The 20,307-nt window shown below is 41.3% G+C and overlaps 1 protein-coding gene across 1 annotated transcript in view; it reads right to left on the bottom strand.

Moving 5' to 3' along the window:
- vps39 (VPS39 subunit of HOPS complex) overlaps window positions 1–20,307 on the bottom strand; it is a 93,301-nt gene that overhangs the window by 36,503 nt on the left and 36,491 nt on the right. Inside the window, exons 10-16 of the mRNA XM_020535715.2 lie at window positions 19,453–19,573; window positions 15,171–15,300; window positions 13,585–13,727; window positions 12,931–13,071; window positions 1,722–1,863; window positions 1,036–1,122; window positions 405–478 (exon numbers count right to left, since the gene is read on the bottom strand). Coding sequence (XP_020391304.1) covers window positions 405–478; window positions 1,036–1,122; window positions 1,722–1,863; window positions 12,931–13,071; window positions 13,585–13,727; window positions 15,171–15,300; window positions 19,453–19,573 — 838 coding nt within the window. The remainder of the gene's footprint in view (window positions 1–404; window positions 479–1,035; window positions 1,123–1,721; window positions 1,864–12,930; window positions 13,072–13,584; window positions 13,728–15,170; window positions 15,301–19,452; window positions 19,574–20,307) is intronic.

Below are 20,307 nucleotides of genomic sequence, written 5' to 3'. Positions count from 1 at the left end.
CAGACAGAAAACTAAATTCCAACCAATATGATGATATATTTACTGTATTACTCACAACTTCAAATTTTGTTGCAAACAACACCTTTCCTTTCATGTCATACACTGCCCCATCTACAGCATCCCCTTCGTCATGCTGCTGTAGGTAAACAGTTCCCTCTTGCCCACAAATACTGTTCCAGGTAGAATCAAATATCAGCTTAATGAAGAGCAAGCATATAGAAAGGTGCTTAGCTCTTGTGGCACAGTGGTTGAACTCCCTCAAGGCCTACCTGTAATAGCATCTCTGAAGAGTTTGATTCAAAATCTACAGAAAAGTGCTTGCAGAATACTGATTAATTGATTGTAACAATTCAGTTTTGATACTTAGCTGAACATAAAACTTAAAAGAATATTTTGAATTGTACCTTTAACCCATCTTCCGGACATCCTTTTAGGACCCAAACAGAAAACTCAAAAATAATATTCAAGTTCTCTTTCCCTAAAAAGAAACAAAAATAATTCAGGGCATAGAGATATAAAGAACAGTCTCACCTACAACACCACTGAAGTGTTGACTGATCAAACCCAAAATAACAGAGCTTCAAATTTACTGGTGAACCTCAAATGAATGTCCGAATCCTAATGGTTTCAAAAGCTTTCCACATCAGATTTCCTAGTTATCACATCTCAGTTTTTATATATGCTCATGATTAATCACTAATGCTGACAGTTTTTCCCTTGCCAATACAAATGAATATCAGAATCTGAACTATAGATGCTCATGACTATGCATCAAAACCATTCCTGATCTATAACTCTACAAACATACTATACTGAATCATGATCAGTTGTAGGGTTCTTTACTGTAGCTGCTAAGTATAGAAACGAATTCTAACAATAAAATTTTGCTTTGTCTCTGATTAGGTAACTCACCATAATGCCATAATTAAGTGTCTTGCTTATTTGGTCAGTGTCTTTATCAACTTATTTGTGAGGATCATATGAGGAATTGTTAGTCATTGTGAGTATTACGCGAAAATAGGAATCATTACTAACCCAGTCGTTGGAGGTACTGCACAGTTCGCTCATGGCCTTTTAGTGGTGAATTGGCTTTCTTTGCCTGATCTAGGAGAACCTGCAGGGCTACAATGGGAAACGGAAAAGTTCTCATCAATAAAGAAGAAAGAATGCTGGATGCAGAGCAGCCACAAGAAATTATTTCACGACATAACATCACATTAATGTTAAAATAAAGCATTTACAAGGAGAGCACTAAGCTTGTATATATTTGTGGAGAAAACGTTAAGGGGTAATCTAATTGTGAGTTTAGGACCATTATACAACTGCCAGTATAATGCAAGAAAAATGTGACGGAAATCTTTTCTTTCGGTGAGGACAATCTACAACAATGGGACAGAACAGTTGAATTAGAACCATGGGGTTGAGGGATGATGGGAGAAGTCACTTCCTCTTACAAAAGGTATCAGAAGTCTGGTACTTTTTTCATCAGTCCCCTCAAAAAAGCTGTTGAGATTGGGAGTCAATTGAAAACTCTAGAACAAAGATTAACAGGTATGTATTCAGAGAAGGTATTAAGGGTTAAAAATGCATAGAGAGTCAAAACAAAAAAGATACAGATAATCAAACAGAACAGTGGAATAGAGCTTGAGCACTGAATGGCCTCCTCTTGCTTCTAAGTTATTAGAATAGGAAATAGAACTACAATGAACAAAGCAGGACACCTTTCTCATGCAGACCCTTCTTTTCATACAGAATGATCAGCTCGCTGTATTTGTGCGCTTTCTTCAGTACATGTTCACTCTCCTCAATGTGACAGTGATTGTTCTCCAACCGTAACAGAGGGGCCACAAGTGCCACATTCGTCTGAAAGTAAAACAAGGAGCAAGAAAGATCACAAATTGTCAGCTGCATTATATGTAGAGAGGATTCGCCTCCACTCCCATTTCTCATCTACATGCAGGACTTCTTCAAAACCCTCCAAAAATAAATAAGGAAAACCTTTATTCACTCAGAGGATGGCAGAAATCTGGAACTCACTGCCTCTAAGGATGATAGAGGCAGAAACTCTCATAACATTTAAGCAATATGTAGATCTGAAAACAGCAGTTGCTAGAAATCACAGTGGGTCAGGCAGCATCCATGGAGAGAGAGCAAGCTAACATTTCAAGTCTAGATGACTCTTCATCAAAGCTGACGCGAATGATAGAATGCTTGCACTGTGGAAACATGGCATTCGGCCCAATGAGTCCACACCGACCCTCTGAAGAGCATTCCACCCAGACCTCCTCCCCTACCCTATACCCCTGCATTTCCTGTGGCCAACCCACCTAGCCTACATATGCCTTGTCACTATGGGCATTTAGCATGGCCAATCCACCTAACCAGCACATCTTTGGACTGTGGGAGGAAGCTGGAGTATCTGGAGGAAACGCATGCAGACACGGGGAGAATGTCTGTGTGGAGTTGCACAGTCACTACAGGGTGGAATCGAACCCAGGTCCCTGGATCTGTGAGGCAGCAGTGCTAACCACTGAGCCACTGTACTGCCCACAAGGAGGGGGCAGCATTTATGCAATAGTGTGGGGATAGAGAGCTGGGGGAGAAAGTATGCAGATTAAGTGTTCAGAATGCCAGAATGGCAGAAAAATGGTGTGCCTAACTGCCAAACTGGAAAGAACAGACAGTCCCACTGGAGTTGCAGGGAGTGAGACAGAACATGGTGACAGAGAATGCAACAAGTAAGGCTAGAAAGAAAGGGAAGGAATGGGAGTCGGTTCACAATCTGAAGGTGTTGAACTCAATATTAAGTCCAGAAGGTTGTAAAGTGCCTAGTGTGAAGACGAGATGTTGTTCCTCCGGTTTGTGATGTGATTCACTGCACCATCGCAGCATGCCGGGGACAGACAACTGGGCATGCCAGAAGGATGCAGTTTTAAAATGACTGGCTATGGGAAGGTCAGGGTCATGACCAGGCGTGTTCTGCAGTCACCCAGTCTGCATTTGGTTGCTCCAATGTGGAGTAGGCTACATTGGGTGCAGTGAATGCAATAGACCAGATTGGAGGAGGTACAGGTGAAATGCTGCTTCACCTGGAAAGACTGTTTAGGCCCTTGGATGGTGAGCAGGGAGGTGGAGAAGGGGCAGGAGTTGCACCTTCTGCGGTTACATGGGAAGGTGCCGTAGGAAGCAGGATGGTGTTGGTAGTCAAAGAATGGACTAGGGTGTCCCGGAGGGAATGGTTCCATATAGGGGGAATAAGAGGAAGATGCGTTTGGTGGTGGCATTCTGTGGAGTTGTCTGAAATGGCAGAAAATGATCCTTTGAATGCAGAGGCTGGTGGGATGAGAAGCAAGCACATTTTGGGGAACAAACTGTCCACTGCCACCCACTACAAAGCCAGTGAGTCATTTCGATACCTTCACTATAGCTCTTCACACTCCACATCATGTAAGGACTCCATACCACTCTCCCAGTTCCTTCACTTACGTCATATCTGTTTAAATGATGCCACCTTCTAAAACAGGACTGCTGACAGGGCTTCCTTCTTTTATAACTGTGGTTTCCCGCCCACTGTTGTTGACAGGGCCCTGATCCACTTTCACCCCTGCTTCTGCCCTTGCCACTTCCCATCATTTACAATAGCATGATCGAGTCCCTCTTGTCCTCACATTTAAAGCCTCTGCACTTAAAAGATCAGTCTCTGCCATTTCAGACAACTCCAACAAAACGTCATCACCAAACATGTCTTCCTCTCACACCCTCATTTGCATTTCGCAGGGACTGTTCCCTCCGGGATACCCTGTTCCATTCCAAGTCCACCAACACCACCCTCTTTCCCATGGCACCTTCCCATGTGACCAGAGAAGGTGCAACACCCACCCCTTCACCTCCTGCCTGCTCACTATCCAAGAACCTAAACAGTATTTCCAGGTGAAGCAACATTTCACCTGTACCTCCTCCAATCTGGTCTATTGCATTCGCTGCACCCAGTGTGGCCTACTCCACATTGGAGAAACCAAACAAACACAGACTGGGTGACTGCTTTGCAGAAAACCTCCGGCCTATAGGCAAGCATGACCCTGGCCTTCCCGCAGCCAGTCATGTTAACACTGCATCCTGCTCACGTGCTCCAGCAAATCACAGCTCAAACACCTTCAGATTGTGAACCCACTCCCATTCCTTCCTTTCCTGTTGCATTCTCTGTCATCACGTCCTCTCGTCCTCTCTCCCGCTCCAGTGGGGCTGTCTGTTCTTTCCTGTTTGGCAGCGAGACACACCACTGTTCTGCCATTCACATTCCGATCATTTAATCTGCACTATCAGCACCCTTTCTCCCCCAGCACTCCATCCACCACTGTTACATAAATGCTGTCCCCTCCACATTTCACATCAGCTCTGATTAGGAGTCATCTAGACTGAAAATGGTAGCATGCTCTCTCTCCATGGATGCTGCCTGAACTGCTATGATTTCCAGCATTGTGTGTTTTCAGTACACATTCCAGCATCTGCAGTAATTTGCTCATAAGTAGCATTTAGATGTGCACTTACGAGGCATACAAGGCTATGGGCCAAGGGCTGGAAAATGGGATTAAAATAGTTACTTGGTTGTTTTTGACAGGCATGGACATGAGGGCTGAAGGGACTTTATCTATGTGTAGATTTCTACAAGTGGACAGTTCCACATTTTTGCTGGCAAACTTCTCTCAACTCCTCCACTGCCTGTGATGTATGTAGCATGCTATTTGTATAATATCCAGCACTGGATGAAGATGAATTTCTTCTCATTAAATGTTAGGAAGATTGAAACTAATGCCTTTGATTGCCACCGCAAATTCCACACTGGGGCATTTGACTTGATAATGTGACGAGCTGCTGACACCATGTCAGATTCTTCATTATCAAAACCATCCACGTCTGATCCTGCCTCAGCTCATGTACTACTGAAACACTCATGCATGCCTTAAATACCCTCTAGGCTTGAACTATGCAAACAGATTCTTTGTCAGTTTCCTACCTTCCACCTCAAACAGTTCATCCAAAACTGTACTGTCTTTATTCTAACTTGTACTATAGTCAATTCATCCCTAACCTCCGTGCTCGCTGACTTACATAGATGTCCAGTCCAACAGTGCCTGGATCTTAAATTCACATTCTTGCACCCAAATTCCTCCATAATCTTGCTCTTCTTCACCTTTGTAACCTCTTTCAGCCTTACAGACGTTTAATATTGCTGCATTCCTCCAAATATGGCCTCTTGTGCATCCCCGTTTTACCAGTAGCAGCAATACCGCTTGCTTCCAAGTTCTGAAAAATATTTGCTAAACGTCTACATCTCTCTCGACTCCTTTAAGATGCTCCCTAAAACTGATCTCATTGATCAACGACTGTGCAAGACTCCATAATCACATCAAATCTTTTTATCACCTGTTACTTATGAAAACTACATAAGTAATCATAGGATACTGCTCAGGGCAGTCATCCTCCCTAGTTCATTAGGTACTGAGTGCAATTTTACAGGGCTATTACTTGTATACCAGTTTAGCTTCAGCCCAGATTAGGAATGAAGCCAAAAACACCCTGACCACAAAGATGCCAAGAATGCTGCATAAACCAATTAAGTAATTTGAGAATTTTCTTGTTAAATAATCATACCACATACAAGAAGCAGCACCTAAAGCCCGCCAATGAAAAGGCTTTAACAACAACCCAACTGCATCACATTCTGGTGTTGGTACATTTTATAAAACAGAGAATAGATTACATTGCATCAACTGAATAATCAGGAGTTGGACTACTATCACTAATAAAAACAACAACAGGTCCTAGATCACTATGATTGAAAAATCTTCTCCACATCTCAGTGCAAAATGGCTTACCCGATACACAGAGATTCTTTGTTCTTGAGCTCCCAGTCAGGAGAAACATCATCCCTGCATCCTATCTATCCAGCCCTGTCTTAATTTTATACATTTAAGCGTGATGTTCTCTCATTCTTTTAAACACCATTGAATACAGGACTAGTCAACCCAATCTCTCCTCCTTTGATTCCTGGATGACAGATTTGTCAGTGATGGACCATCGCTGCACTTCCTCATGTCAAATAGATCTTTTCTTCGGTAAGGAGATCAAAACTTCACAATACTCCAGGATGTGGTCTCACCAAGCTTTAGTAAGATGTTCTTGCCCTTGTAATTAAATCCTCTTGCAAAGAAGGCCAACATACCATTTGTTTTCCTAACTGCTTGCTGCCTCTGCCTGCATGCCGTCAGTGAATGGTGTACAAAGATACCCGAGTAGCTTTGTACATCACTTTTCCCCAATCACCATTTTAAAAATACCCTGACACTATTTTTTAAACTTCACACTTATCCACATAATAATCGGGTCTATCCATTCACTCAACTTGTCTAAATCACCTTGAAGCCTCTTCACCTTCTACTCACCACTCAATTCTGTCTTATTTTGTGGTCAAACGTGGCAGTATTAAATCTGACTGCCATATCCAAATTGTTTAAATGCATCATGAATAGCAGGGGAGACCAAGTACTGATGCCTGCGGTACACCACTTTCACCACCTTCTACTCCAAAAAAAGGACTAATTTATTCCTATTCTGCTAATCAGTTCTCAATCCATACCTAGTATACTGTCCCCATTCCATATACTTTGATTTTCGGACACACTCCTCTTCTGTGGAACTTTACATTAACATTTCTGAAAATCTAATTACACCTCATCATGACTGTACAGCAGGTCAGAGAGAACCTGATGTCAATGTATGGTTAAACCCGAAACACTACACTGGTGTTTCACACCGTTCCTCCTCCTCTGACCAAAAAAACTGGCTCTGTCAGGAGGACAACTGTCAAGGTAAAGGAGTACAAGAGAGCAGCCATTAAGAGAGTGGGCCAGTATTAGAGTGGAAGTGCTGAGGCCTTTACTCAAGAGCTTTTGGCATGAGGCGGCTGAGCAGGGGTACAGATAAGAGCAAGTAAGGGGTCTTTAACTCTACTTCCTTTCTGTCTAGACTAAAGGCAGTAGAGATGGCAGTTAGGGCAGTGGCACGCTCCTCTTGCAGGATGGAGGAGAGCAGGGAGACGCCCAGTGTCCTTGGTGGCTACACCTTTGACAAGCACACCCGGCTGCAGCTCCTGACAGACCACGTTAGGGAACTGGAGCTGGAGTTGGCTGTACTCAGGATGTTCTGGGGTGCAGAGAACATCGTTGGTCAGAGCTATAGTGAAGTGGTCACTCCTAAGGTGCAGGCTGCAGGTCGCTGTGTGACCACCAGAAGAGGTAAAAGGGGTGGGGGGGAAGGCACACAGTCCTCTCAATAGGAAGTATACCACTTTGGACACTGATGGATGGGATGACCTTTCAGGGGCTACCAGCAGCAGTCAGGTCAGTGGCAGCTCTGAGCATCAGACAGAAAGGATGTAGTCAGACAGGAGTGATACTGAGAGGAGACTTATTTGTGAGGGGGACAGACAGGAGATTCTGTGGCTGCAGAAGTGACACCAGGATGGTGTGTTGCCTCCTGGGTGCGAGAGTCAAAGATGCCTCTGAGCAGTTGCAGAACATTCTGAAAGGGGAGGGTGAACAGCCAGAGGTCATTGCCTACCTATGTCTTTTGTTCCGACGTGCACAAAGGGATGGGGTCCTGCAAAATGAGTATAGGGAGTTAAGTAAGAAATTAAAAAGCAGGACCTCAAGGGTAGTGATCTCTGTATTACTCCCAGTTCCATGCATCAGTAAGGATAGAAACAGAAAGATAGGCCAGATGAATGCGTGGCTGAGGAGCTGGTATAGGGGGAAGGGTTTTCAGTTCTTGGATCATTGGGAACTCTTCTGGGGTAGAGGTAACCTGTTCAAGAGGTTCAGGCTGCACTTGAACCAGAGGGGTAGATTTGCTAGCGTTACCCAGGAGGGTTTAAACTAGCTTGGCAGGGGGCATGGGACTCTGAATAAGAGAGGGACCATTGAGGGGTCACGGGAAAATACATTAGCCGTCGAGAACAAGTCTACTATTCAGGATAGCCAGGGGCACAGTAAAGGGAGGGAAAAGACTTCCGGTTTAATGTGAATTTATTTCAACACGAGGCCTGACTGGTAAGGCCGATGAGCTCAGAGCATGGCTTGGCTCTGGGGACTGGGATATTATAGCCATAACAGAAATATGGCTGACAGAAGGGCAGGACTGGCAGCTCAATGTTCCAGGATATAGAAGCTACAGGCATGACAGAAGTACACGTAAGCAAGGAGGGAAAATTGCCCTTTTTATAAAAGAGAGGTCATAACAACAGTTCTTAGAGAGGATGTACTTAAGGGGTCATCAAATGAGGCCATATGGTGAGAACTTAGAAACAAGAAGGAGATGGTCACTCTATTGGGTCTGTATTATAGACTCCCAAATAGCCAGCAGGTACTATAGGAACAGATGTGTAGAGAGATTGCAGATACCTGTCGGAATAGCAGAGTAGCATTGGTCGGAGATTTTAACTTCCCGTGTTGACTGGGCTACTCAGGGTGTAAAAGGCCTGGATGGGGTGGAATTTGTCAAATGTATCCAAGAATGTTTCCTAAATCAATATGTAGGGGGTCCTACTCAAGAGGGTGCAACACTGGATCTCCTTTTAGGAAACGAGGTCAGGCAAGCGACTGAAGTGTCAGTCAGAGAGCACTTTGGGTCCAGTGACCATAATTCTCTTAGTTTTAACATAGTTATAGAAAAAAATAGGACAGGTCCACAGGTTAAGGTGCCAAACTAGAGTAGGGCCAATTTCGGGACATTAGGCAGGATTTTGCAGAAGTTGAGTGGATGAGACGGTTTGAAGGAAAAGGAACGACTGGCAAATGGGAGGCTTTTAAAAGTGTGATATCAAGAATCCAGGGACAATATGTCTCTGTTACGGTAAAGGGAAAAGATGGCAGGTTTAGACATCCCTAGCTGACAAGGGATATTGAGATTCTGGCCAGGAAAAAAAGGAAGGTAAAGACTGGGTTTAAGCTTTCAGGCTCAAGTGAATCCCTACATGACTATAAAGAGTGTAAGAGCACACTTAAGAGGGAAATCAGAAGAGAAAAAAAAAGAGTATGAGATGGATCTGACAGTTAAGGTTAAAGATAATCCCACAAGGTTCTATAGCTTGAGAACAGGTTCCCTTACAGATCAGCATGACCATCGAAGCGTGGAACCACAGGAGATGGGGGGAGATTTTTAATGAATATTTCTCTTCAGTGTTTACTGAGGAGAGAATCATGGATGCTCAGGAAATGAGGGAAATAAGTGGGGATGTTTTGGACTGTATGCATATTACCAGAGAGGAGCTATTTGAACCTTAAAGCGCATTGAGGTGGATAAATCCCCTGAGCCTAATGAAGTCCATCCTCAGATCTTGTGGGAGGCTAGGGAAGAAATTGCAGAGGCCCTTGCAGAGATTTTTGCTTCATCTTTAGTGACTGGTGAAATTCCGGAAGACTGGACTGTGGCTAATGCTGTTCCATTGTTTAAGAAAGGTAGCAAAGACAAGCCAGGGAACTACAGGCCAGTAAGCCTGACGTCAGTGGTAAGAAAGTTATTGGAGAGGATACTGAGGAACAGGATCAACCAACATTTGTCCCTAATCAGACCATGACTATCCAGTCATCATGGATTTGTGCGTGGGATGTCATGTCTGATAAATCTATTACAATTTTTTGAAAAGGTACCCAAGAGGATAGATGAGGGTAGGGCATGCATGTTGTCCATATGGACTTTAATGATCCCTTTGACAAGGTCCCGCATGGCAGGCTAGTCATGAAAGTTAGGTCGCGTGGGATCCAGGGAGAGCTAGCTAATTGGATTCAAAATTGACTCAATGGTAGGAAGCAGAGGGTGATGGCTGAAGGTTGTTTCTTGGACTGGAGGCCTGTGACTAGTGGTGTGCCACAGGGGTGGTGCTGGGACCTTTGTTATTTGTTATCTATAAAAATAATCTGGATGTGAATGTACAAGACTTGATTAGTAAGTTTGCGAATGATACAAAACTAGGCAGTTTCGTTGATAGCAAGGAAGGTTATCAAAAATTACAGAGGGATCTTGATCAGATGGGGAAGTAAGTTGAGGATTGGCAAATGCAATTCAATGCAGATAAGTGTGAGGTGTTGCACTTTGAAAAGTCAAACCAAGGTAAGTCTTATACAGTAAATGGTAAGGTCCTGAGGAGTGTTGTGGAACAGAGGGACCCAGGAGTACAAGTACATAGTCCATTGAAATCAGCGTAGACAGGGTAGTGAATAAGGCATTTAGCATGCTGGCCTTCACTGGTCAAGGCATTGAGTATAGGAGTTGAGACGTTATGTTACAGTTGCGTAAGTCGTTGGTGAGGCCGCACTCGGAGTATTGTGCACAGTTTTGGTCACCCTGTTATAGGAAAGACATAGTTAGACTGGAAAGTATCCAAAGAAGATTTACGAGGATGTTGCCAGGACTGGTAGGCCTGAGTTATATGGAGAGGTTGGGCTGGATGGGACTTTATTCCTTGGAACATAGGAGAATAAGGAGTGACCTTATTGAGGTTTATAAACTCATGAGAGGCATGGATAGGATGAATGTATATATTCTTTTTCCCAGGGATGGGGAACTGAAAACTAGAGGGCATAGGTTTAAGGTGAGGGGGAAAAGATTTAAAAAGGACCTGAGGGGCAATTTCTTCACACAGAGGGTGGTGCGTATATGGAATGGGCTGCCAGATAAAGTGGCTGAGGCAGGTACAAAAGCAACATTTAAAACACATTTGGATAGGTAAATAGATGGGAGGGGTTGAGAGGGATACGGACCAAATGCAGGCAACTGGAACTAGCCGAGTGGGCACCATGGTCAGCTTGGACCAGTTTGGGCTGAAGGGCCTGTTCCCATGCTGTATTACTCAATGACTCTAACTAGTGCTCCCCTGTCTGTTCTACTAGTTTACTGAGAATGTTACATCAGTAGGTTTGTCAAATGTCATTTCCCTTTCAGAAATCCATGCTGGATTTGTGAAATCTCATTGCATGTCCTGACATTACACCTTTTTAATAGGCCAGCATTTTCTCTACTCCTAGGATCAGGCTAAACAGTCTATATTTCCCTGTTCCAACATTTCAGGTCCCGTGACCCTTACTCAGAACAGGACTGGAAATGTGAAGGGTCACTGGACCCGAAATGTTAACTCTGATTTCTCTCCACAGGTGCTGCCAGACCTGCTGAGTTTTCCGACAATTTCTTGTTTCGGAGTTCTAGCATCTCCAGATCTTTCTATTCTTATTTTGTATGTTGCTGTTGTCTCCTTCACTCCTTTTTTTAAAACAGCGGGGTTACCTTTGTCTGGATCTTTGCCAGATTTGTTCCAGTATCGACAGAATTTCAGAAGATAACAACCAACGCATCCACTATTTTCATGGCCACCTCATTTAGTAACCTGAGATGCAAATTCAGACCTTGGGAATTTATCACCCTTCAGTCCCATTAATTTTTCCAGTACTTCTTTCTTTAAATAATACTAATTTCCTTAAATTTGTCCTTCCTAATAGAAACTTGCTTCCTTGGCATTTCTGGGAAGTTATGTATGCCTTCTTCTGTGAATCCTGAACTAAAGTAGTTGCTCAATTGCACCAATTTCTTTGATCTCCATTACCAATTCACCCATTTCAGGATATAAAGGACCTGGCAATTATCTTCACTAATATTTTCCTTTTCATATATTGATAGGCACTCTTACAGTCTGCTGTTATGTTCTTTGCAAGTTTATTGTCATTCTATTTTTCTGCTCTTCAACAATCTTTTGGTCACCGTTTGCTGAACTCTAAACGCATTCCAATCCGCAGGTTTGCTAGTTTTTCCAGCAATTTTATATAACCTCTCTTTGGAACTAATACTAACTTATTTTGTTAGCCACATGTTATTTTGCCTATAATGGAAAGAATGACTGTTGCAACGCATGCAGTCATTCCCAAACATTAGCCATGCCTACCTATGTCATTTTTTCTAAGTGAAGTTACTCAATCTATTGCAACTCATCCCTCAAATCTAAACAAAGGAAACTACAAAGGTATAAGAACCTAGTTTCAAATTATGCCACTTCATTTTTTCCTCCCATTAAGGAGTTCCATCAGGTCATGATCACTTTTCCCAACAACCTCACACAAGATTATTAATGAACCCTTTCTCATTTCACAAAATCAAATCTAGGGTAGCCTGTTCCTTCGGCAGTTCCTGTACGTACGGGTCTAAGAGTCCTGTACGTAGTCTAATAATTACACTGTGCCAAATTAATTCCTGAGGTGGTTTAACCAGTTTAAATGTAGATTACAGTCACCAGTGATTATAACAGCCTCTTGTTGTATGAATGTCTAATTTGCTGTTGAATGCAATCTCTACCTACTGTTTTGAGGCCTATACTCAACTCCCACTAACTTTTTTTTCACTCCTTGTTGCTTCTTGATTCCACCCAGATTTATTCTGTATCTACATTTTCTGAACCAATATCCGTTCTCACTATTGCACTCATTTCACTAACAATGCCACCCATCTCCTTTTCCAATTTGCCTGTTGTGCTTAAAGATACAATACCCTCTGATGCTCAGTTCCCGCCTTAGTCACCCTATTGCTATGCTCTATAATCACAACCATACTGTACCTGTTTACAATTATTTGTGCTGTTTATTGTCTATTTTATTGAGTAAATGGAACATTTACATATATAGTACCTTTAAGTTTGTCTTTTTAACATTTGTACACTTTTTTTTTGTATTACAGCCTTAAGAAGAGTGAGTAGGAGGACAGTATCATAAGGTAGCCAACCTCTCTAAAAATTATTCTCATTCCAGGTTCAGAACTTGGACTGAAAAAATATAACATTCATTCCGAAGGTGCACTTACTGCTTTTCTAAATCAGAACACTGTAATACTCACATGAAGATAACACTTCAGTAATGTTGTATCAATGATCTGGAGCAATTTTTTCTTGGACTTGATGATTGGTGTTCCTTCCACCAGGGGTGACGTGGTAGAAGGTTCTGAATCATGCAATTGCTTTACCAGATGGGTTCGTTTCTTGGCAGAAATGCAAAAATTATAAACATGTTAAAGAAGGACCACATGATTTCAAGAATGTTGGCTTTAAATCCACTGTGTGTTTTACTGTGAGATCACTATACGCTTCATTCCACTGTTCACAGTAGACGCTTGCCCACATCAAATTCTGCACATCTTCTCACAGGTGGGTACAAAGTACCTCAAGTCCAATGATATTCACTAACACCAGGAAGCATACCAATCTTTCCAGTTATCTCCAAATCCTAGGGTACTTCCACACTGCTGCATAAATAAGATTCCTGCATCACCCACTCCACATGGCATAATCATGTCAAGCAAATCAGCCTACTGATCCAAGTTCTTTTCTTTATGCTAAGTATTGAACAAATCCAGCTCCTTTCCAGGTACATTTACTTTGGGCAGGTCTTGAGCTCACAGGCACATTCATTCACAAGGGGTTATGTATATGCCCTACATCTTCTTTCTAGGTTCATATAAATCCATTAGGTCGAAACACATGGGTATATTTACCTGTGTCAAGTAGTCTATAAGTGCTAAGTGTGCTTTCTCCAGTTCTGCGGTGGATAGTGTGGGAAGAGGATTTGGATACTGAAGTTGTTTCCTGTAGTCAGCTGGCAACAGGTCTGGATACAGCCCAATTACATGAGTGGGATCTGAAAAATCAAATACAAAAAAGTTAATGAAGTGTATGTAGTGAATTTAATTCAACTCTACTTGGAAACAAAATCTGTCCAACAACTTTAGCAGAGACTATCACAGAGCCATAGAATTAGACAACATGGAAACAGACCCTTCGGTCCAACTCGTCCATGCTGACTAGATATCCCAAATAAATCTAGTCCATTGGCTAGCATTTGACTCTTATCCCTCTAAACCCTTCCTATTCATATACCCATCCAGATGCCTTTTAAGTATTGTAATTGTACCAGCCTCCACCACTTCCTCTGGCAGTTCATTCCATACATGCACCATCCTCTGCATGAAAAAGTTGCCCCTTAGGTCCCTTTACAATCTTTTCCTTCTCACGTTGAACCTATGCCCTCTAGTTTTGGACTCTCCCACCCCCGGGGAAAAGACCTTGCCTATTCATCCTATCCATGCCCCTCATGATTTTATAAACCCCTATAAAGGTCACCCCTCAGGGAAAATATCCCCAGCCTATTCAGCCTCTCCCTATTGCTCAAACCCTCCAATCCTGGCAACAGCCTTGTAAACCTTTTCTGAACCCTTTCGAGTTTCACAACATCCTTCCAATAGCAGGGAAACCAGAACTGAATGCAATATTCCAAGAGTGGCCTAACCAATGTCCTGTACAGCTACAACATGACCTCCCAACTCCTACACTCAATGCACTGACCAATAAAGGCAAGCATACCAAACACCTTCTTCACTATCCTGTCTACCTGCGACTCTACTTTCACAGAACAATGAACCTGCACTCTAAGGTCTCTTTGTTCAGCAACACTCTCCAGAGCTTCACTATTAAGTGCATCAGTACTGCCCTGATTTGCCTTTCCGAAATGCAGCACTTCACATTTATCTAAATTAAATTCTATTTGCCACTCATCGGCCCATTGGCCCAACTGATCAAGGTCCTGTTGAACTCTGAGGCGACATTCTTCAGTGTCATATCTTGAAATGTTCAAATTCAGTGCTTCTCACTGCTTAAAAAGTGAACATCCAAATATGTTTCAAAACTCTTCAGTTTGCAGATAATTTCATAAGTTAACCATCCCTCCAATTCCATTAACGCATCAAATTTGTAGTGTTACCACCTTGCCTTGTATTCTCACATGTTGACATTAAAACCATCATAGAGCTGTTGACTCTAAATTAATTTCCAAGGTCTCCAAATACAATACTATCTTCTTTCTCTCTCCTTCTCCTTTTCAACAGAAGCAGCATTAAAATATAAGTTCAGTGTCAGTGATCAACAATTCATGCTTATTGGAATTGATGAATGGAATGAAATGAAAGCAATAAGAAATATTTTATTAGAGAAAATATCAATTCTTTCTTTTCTTTTGAGCCTTAATTCTGTACTGCACTGTAAATATAGTTGATCCAAGTTTTAAACAATAAAGCCATGTTCTCACCTGTGCCAAGCTTAGCAAAGACCTGCATGGAGTCATCAAAGCGTTTTTGGCAAAACAGATTAAATGCAAACAGATTCTGAATATGGTGAATCTGCTGCCACTTATCACTGTCGGAGTCATCTTTCATTTTCTGAAACAAAAACAGCAACTCTTCAGACAAATACTCAAGTATGGGTGGCCTGTCATGGTTTTTTTCCTAAAGTTTCAAATCATCACAGGACACCCAGCACCCAAAAACAACATTGAATTGAATAAGTGGATTTTGGAACGGAAAAGGTTAATGCAAGACTCAGTCTTGCTCTGTCCTCTACTCAATCTCCAATTTGCCTGATATTTGCTTCTCTGTTCCTCGTTTGAGGTGCTCCTCAAAACCTGCATTTCCAGCTTTTGGTCAAATGGCGTGATATCTCCATATGTAGCTTGATGTCTTATTTGTATATATTATGTTTCTGTGCACATCAGAATATTTTACCACCTAACGAAAGCACTCAGGATATCAAGCACAGAAAACAATATATTTCTTCAGTTTGAGTGAGTCCTGACATAATTGGACAATGGACTAGGGAATAACCTACTTTGTCCTTAGAATTCTGCCTGCGGTGAATACATTTGTCTGTTGGTAGGACTGACCGCTGTAAATTACTTGTGTGGTCTAAGTTCTATATTCAGAAGGAGGGAACACTCCACCTCACCATGTTTCATTAATGCCATATTACGTGGAATAGATTAATAACAGATTTAGAACCTAAACTTGAGCATTTATGAGCTACTGTAGGTCACCTGGCACCAGAAGCAGAACTGTACACAATGATCAGAAACATCCCTCACTCATATCATCACAATCAAGCCTGATGACCAAATCTTGCACAATGAGCTGTGTAGAAGAGCTGAAAATAAGACGGGCTGTGGAAGTTGCATGTTATAAAGAGAGAGAAACAATCCCACAAATAATAGATTAGGTCAAAGTTTTGCAGTGCAGCCACATTCAGTTGAGAATAGAGTGTAGTTAAGCAACAATGAAAGGTAGAAGTTCCATGAGAACCCCCATCCTAAATAAAGGTGGAGCTCTGCACTTGAATGTAAACCACAAGGTTGAAGCATTCATTAGCACCCTCAGACAGAGTTCTAAATGGATGATTCTTGACCTCCTCTTGAAGTCCTCACCATCACAGATGCCATTTATACTAATGATTGTGTTCCAGGAATAAATGCATCCCTAGCCAAGCAGTTCCAGTACAGTCACAAAATCACCATCTACCCAATAACATGGAAAATATGCAAGGTACTTCTTGTTCACAGAAAACAAAATCAGCTAATTATCACCATATCAGCATATTTTCACAGGAGTTGGAAGGTGTACCTGACAGCATTACCAAGCAGCACTTATGCAGCAATAACCCACTGATCAATGTTCTTTTTGGTCACACCAGTACAACTTGTTTAAATACCTCATCACAGACACAGAAGAAAAGTCCAAATACAGTCAAAAGTGCCAAAATTCAGAGGACAGATGAAAGCAACTGTATTTTCCATTAAGGCAGTACTTAACTCAGTGTGGTACCTTCTGTGTCAAACAGTTGATAGGCAGCATAGAAAAACTCAGTGGCCGGAATCATAAGGAAAGTAGTTGTTCCAGGATATCATCCTCAAGCTCCTCAATGCAATGTCCTAAGTCCAATTATCTTTTAGTTGCTTCATCAATGACCTTTTCTTCATTACAAGGCGAGAAGTGGAAATGTTAGCTGATGATTGTGAACTGTATTCAGGTCTATTTACAATTCCATATCTGATAAAACCATCCATGTCCAGATGCAAGAAAATGTGGGCAAGACCCAGGCTCCAGACACCAGGAAAAAAAAAATAATTTTGACTCAGGAAATAAAAATGACTCATCCAAAATGACATAAGCAAAATAAAAGCACTGACAAAAATAATTGCATTAAAGAATGGCAAATTCCCAGAATTTGATAGTTTTCATTCCAGACTATAAAATAGTGAAAACACTACCGATGTCTGAATTGCAATCTCCCAATGCAGGAACTGCACCTTTAACTCAGGTAAATTGCCTATGACACTCTGCTATTTAAGAATATGAGAGGGAAAATAGGAAATCATAGATTAGCTAGCCTAACATACATGTTCCAAAATTGCTAGGGTTTAAAAGTAATGACTGAGCACTTTGAAAATTTTTATTATATATTAGAACAAGTAAGCATGAATTTCTAAGGAGTAGGTTGTGTCTGACAAACCTGATTGAAGTTCATTGATGAGATGACAAAATAGTTGATGGGAAATACCTATGGATTTTATTCATAAGGATTTCCAAAAAGGAATTTGATAACGTGCCTCATTAGACACTTCTACTTAATGTTGTGACATTGGGTTTCAGGCTTTCCTACATATCACCGAATATCAAATTGGTTATCTATCATTGTCTGGGAGAAAAAGAGTAGCATTGGCCAATAATGTGCACGGTTCATCAAGCAGGAATAAGTGTGGAAGCTTGCACTTGGATTGGGAAAACAAATTCCTGAGGATTTGAGATGACATTGGAAGATTCCCTTACTGCACACCACAATGAGAACCTCCACAGAAGAGAATCTCACTGTGAAGGACAGTTTTGAGATTACAAATCATCAGGTTGTGAAAGGAAAAGAACAAAAGCAAACCCTCGGGAGCCAAGAAACTCCTTGGACTGGCTCTTGAAGCATTAAATGTCTCTTTAAATGACAATGTAACGTATACCTGTGAAAGTTATTGTAAAATTAAAATAGCTACATCTATTACAGAAGCTTTCCTTTAAGTGAGGACTTACCTGTGAATTCTGTGCAAGGGTAAAACATGTTAACTTTTATGTCACTGCTGATAAATAAATAAATTTACAAGTTGGCACTAAGAAAACAAATAGTTGAAGCATTGCCTCAATATCTGCAGCTTGAGGAAGAGGAGATTAATCTATGTAAAATGCTGACTAAATTAGTTGGGATTCAGTTATAAATGAAGCAGCTCAAAATGGAAAGCGGAAGAGAATTAAACAAAAATTAGTAAATGAAACAGCTAGAATTTGAATTCCAAGAAGGAAAATCAGAAGACACGGAAAGTAATAACAGAAAAGCTAAAATGTTTCAAAGTAAGAGAAAAGGAAATCCTTGAATTAAAAGGAAAAAGGGAATCCAAGAAATTTGAAATGGAAAGGCTTTCATTACATGGACTAGGACTAGCAGGAAGTCTTGCTGAAGGATCAGATTTAACTTGGAGTTTTGATTTGGCAACATATACCTAACACTTATATTCAACAGGGAGAGTGTTGAAACATATTTTGTCTTATTTGAAGTTCTCGGAAAACTGAGGGTTTGAGATATAAAAATAGACTGGAACAACTGGGACCTTTTTCACTGGAGCATAGGAGGTTGAGGTGTGATCTTATTGAGGTTTATAAAATCATGATGGGCACAGAGAAGGTGAACAACAAAGGTTTTTTCTCTGGAATCGAGGAATTCAAAGCTAGGGGGTTTTTTTTTTAACAGTAAGAGGAGAAAGATTTAAAAAGAACATGAGGGGCAACTTTTTCATGCAGTCATTCATGTTTGGAATGAGCTGCCAGAGGAAGTGGTAGAGGCGGATACAATTATGACATTTAAAAGGCATCTAGACGCGTACATGAATAGGAAAGGTTTGGAGGGATATGGGCCAAGCACAGACAGGTGGGGCTAATTTAATTTGGGAACATGTTTGGTGTGGACAGGTTGAACTGAAGAGTCATACATCATGGAAACACACCCTATGACTCTATCTGTTTCCAGACTTCTGTCTTCATTTGATTCAGAAAAATTTCTCCACCCTCTTCGCTCCAAGCTGCATCATACCATTCATGCCACTGTACTGAATTGCATGTATTGATCTGTCTTATCTGTACCTTGATCATTTCTTCCTTGAATGTGCCTTAATTTGTCTCTGGCTGTAACAGTTTTTATATTCTAATTTTATACAATCAAATACACCTTGTTCTTTATAAATATATTCAGTAAAAATTATGTGGAGTAGTCTGGTATATACTTCACGTCTCTCAACGTGACAAGGAACACATTAGTTAACCATTGATCCTAGGCCATGAATTGACATAATACTGCAAAATTGCAGTCAAAGGTCATTGAATAGTCAGGATCATTTCACCTAATAAATGCAGGAAGAGACATGGAGCAAGAACCTTGAATACACATAGAACTTTCGGGATAATTTCAAAAGACATGCAATTGTGAAAGTAAATGTTGTAAATACTTACAGCAAGCTGCAAGGCCAATTCAAATTGCTTGTCCTGAAGAAGCTGTCGGATCTGAGTTGCAATTGAAACCGGTACCAGTCGCCATACAAAGTGATTGCTAGCCACATAAACAATGTTAGGCCTGGGAAATGGTGACCAGTAGGAGAGAAAGACAGGCAAAGAAATCAACATTGGATCGTTCATTACAACTATCCAGCTAGCTGGTTTAATCATAAATGTCACCAGGTGATCACTATTTCATCATTAATCTATTTCTGTAAGTTGAGGGCTCTTGTGGTGTAGTGGTAGTGTCCTTGCGTTTGAGTGAAGAGGCCAGGGTTCAAGTCCCACATGCTCCAGAGATGTGTTGTAACATCTCTGAACAGGTTGATTACAAAATATATATTTTTGTGAGATGGTAAGCTACCTTCTTAGAAAAAGAAGAGCAGTCAGTTGGAATCAGCTTGATATTTGCATGCTTCTGGTGTTCATTTGCTCATTACTTTGACAAACCACACCATTCTTTAAAGCAAGAAAGTGCAACATCATAATTCAATCAGTAGTGGTAGATATAGACATCTAGGCCACTGTTTCTCTTTGACTGCTAAAACAATGTTGATCTTATGGCTGAGTGGAAAGTAGCCACAGAATGAAGATGGCTGAAGCAAAATAAGACTCAGACTGCCTGTTGTGTTGCGATACAGAAAGATGACATCAGTGTGGAAATAGGGAAGAAATTAAAGATTTACTCACTTACTGATTTGTACGAATGTGAGGTAATATAGTAGATTTAAAAAACAGCAACACAAATAAGCTTCTGGAATATAAAGCCAAGGGATGATAAATAGCCCTTATATTATTGGAATAAGTTTTATT

This window comes from Rhincodon typus, chromosome 8 (genome assembly GCF_021869965.1).
Source record: "Rhincodon typus isolate 14 chromosome 8, sRhiTyp1.1, whole genome shotgun sequence".
NCBI lineage: Eukaryota > Metazoa > Chordata > Chondrichthyes > Orectolobiformes > Rhincodontidae > Rhincodon > Rhincodon typus.
This window is presented reverse-complemented; position numbering and strand designations above follow the sequence as displayed.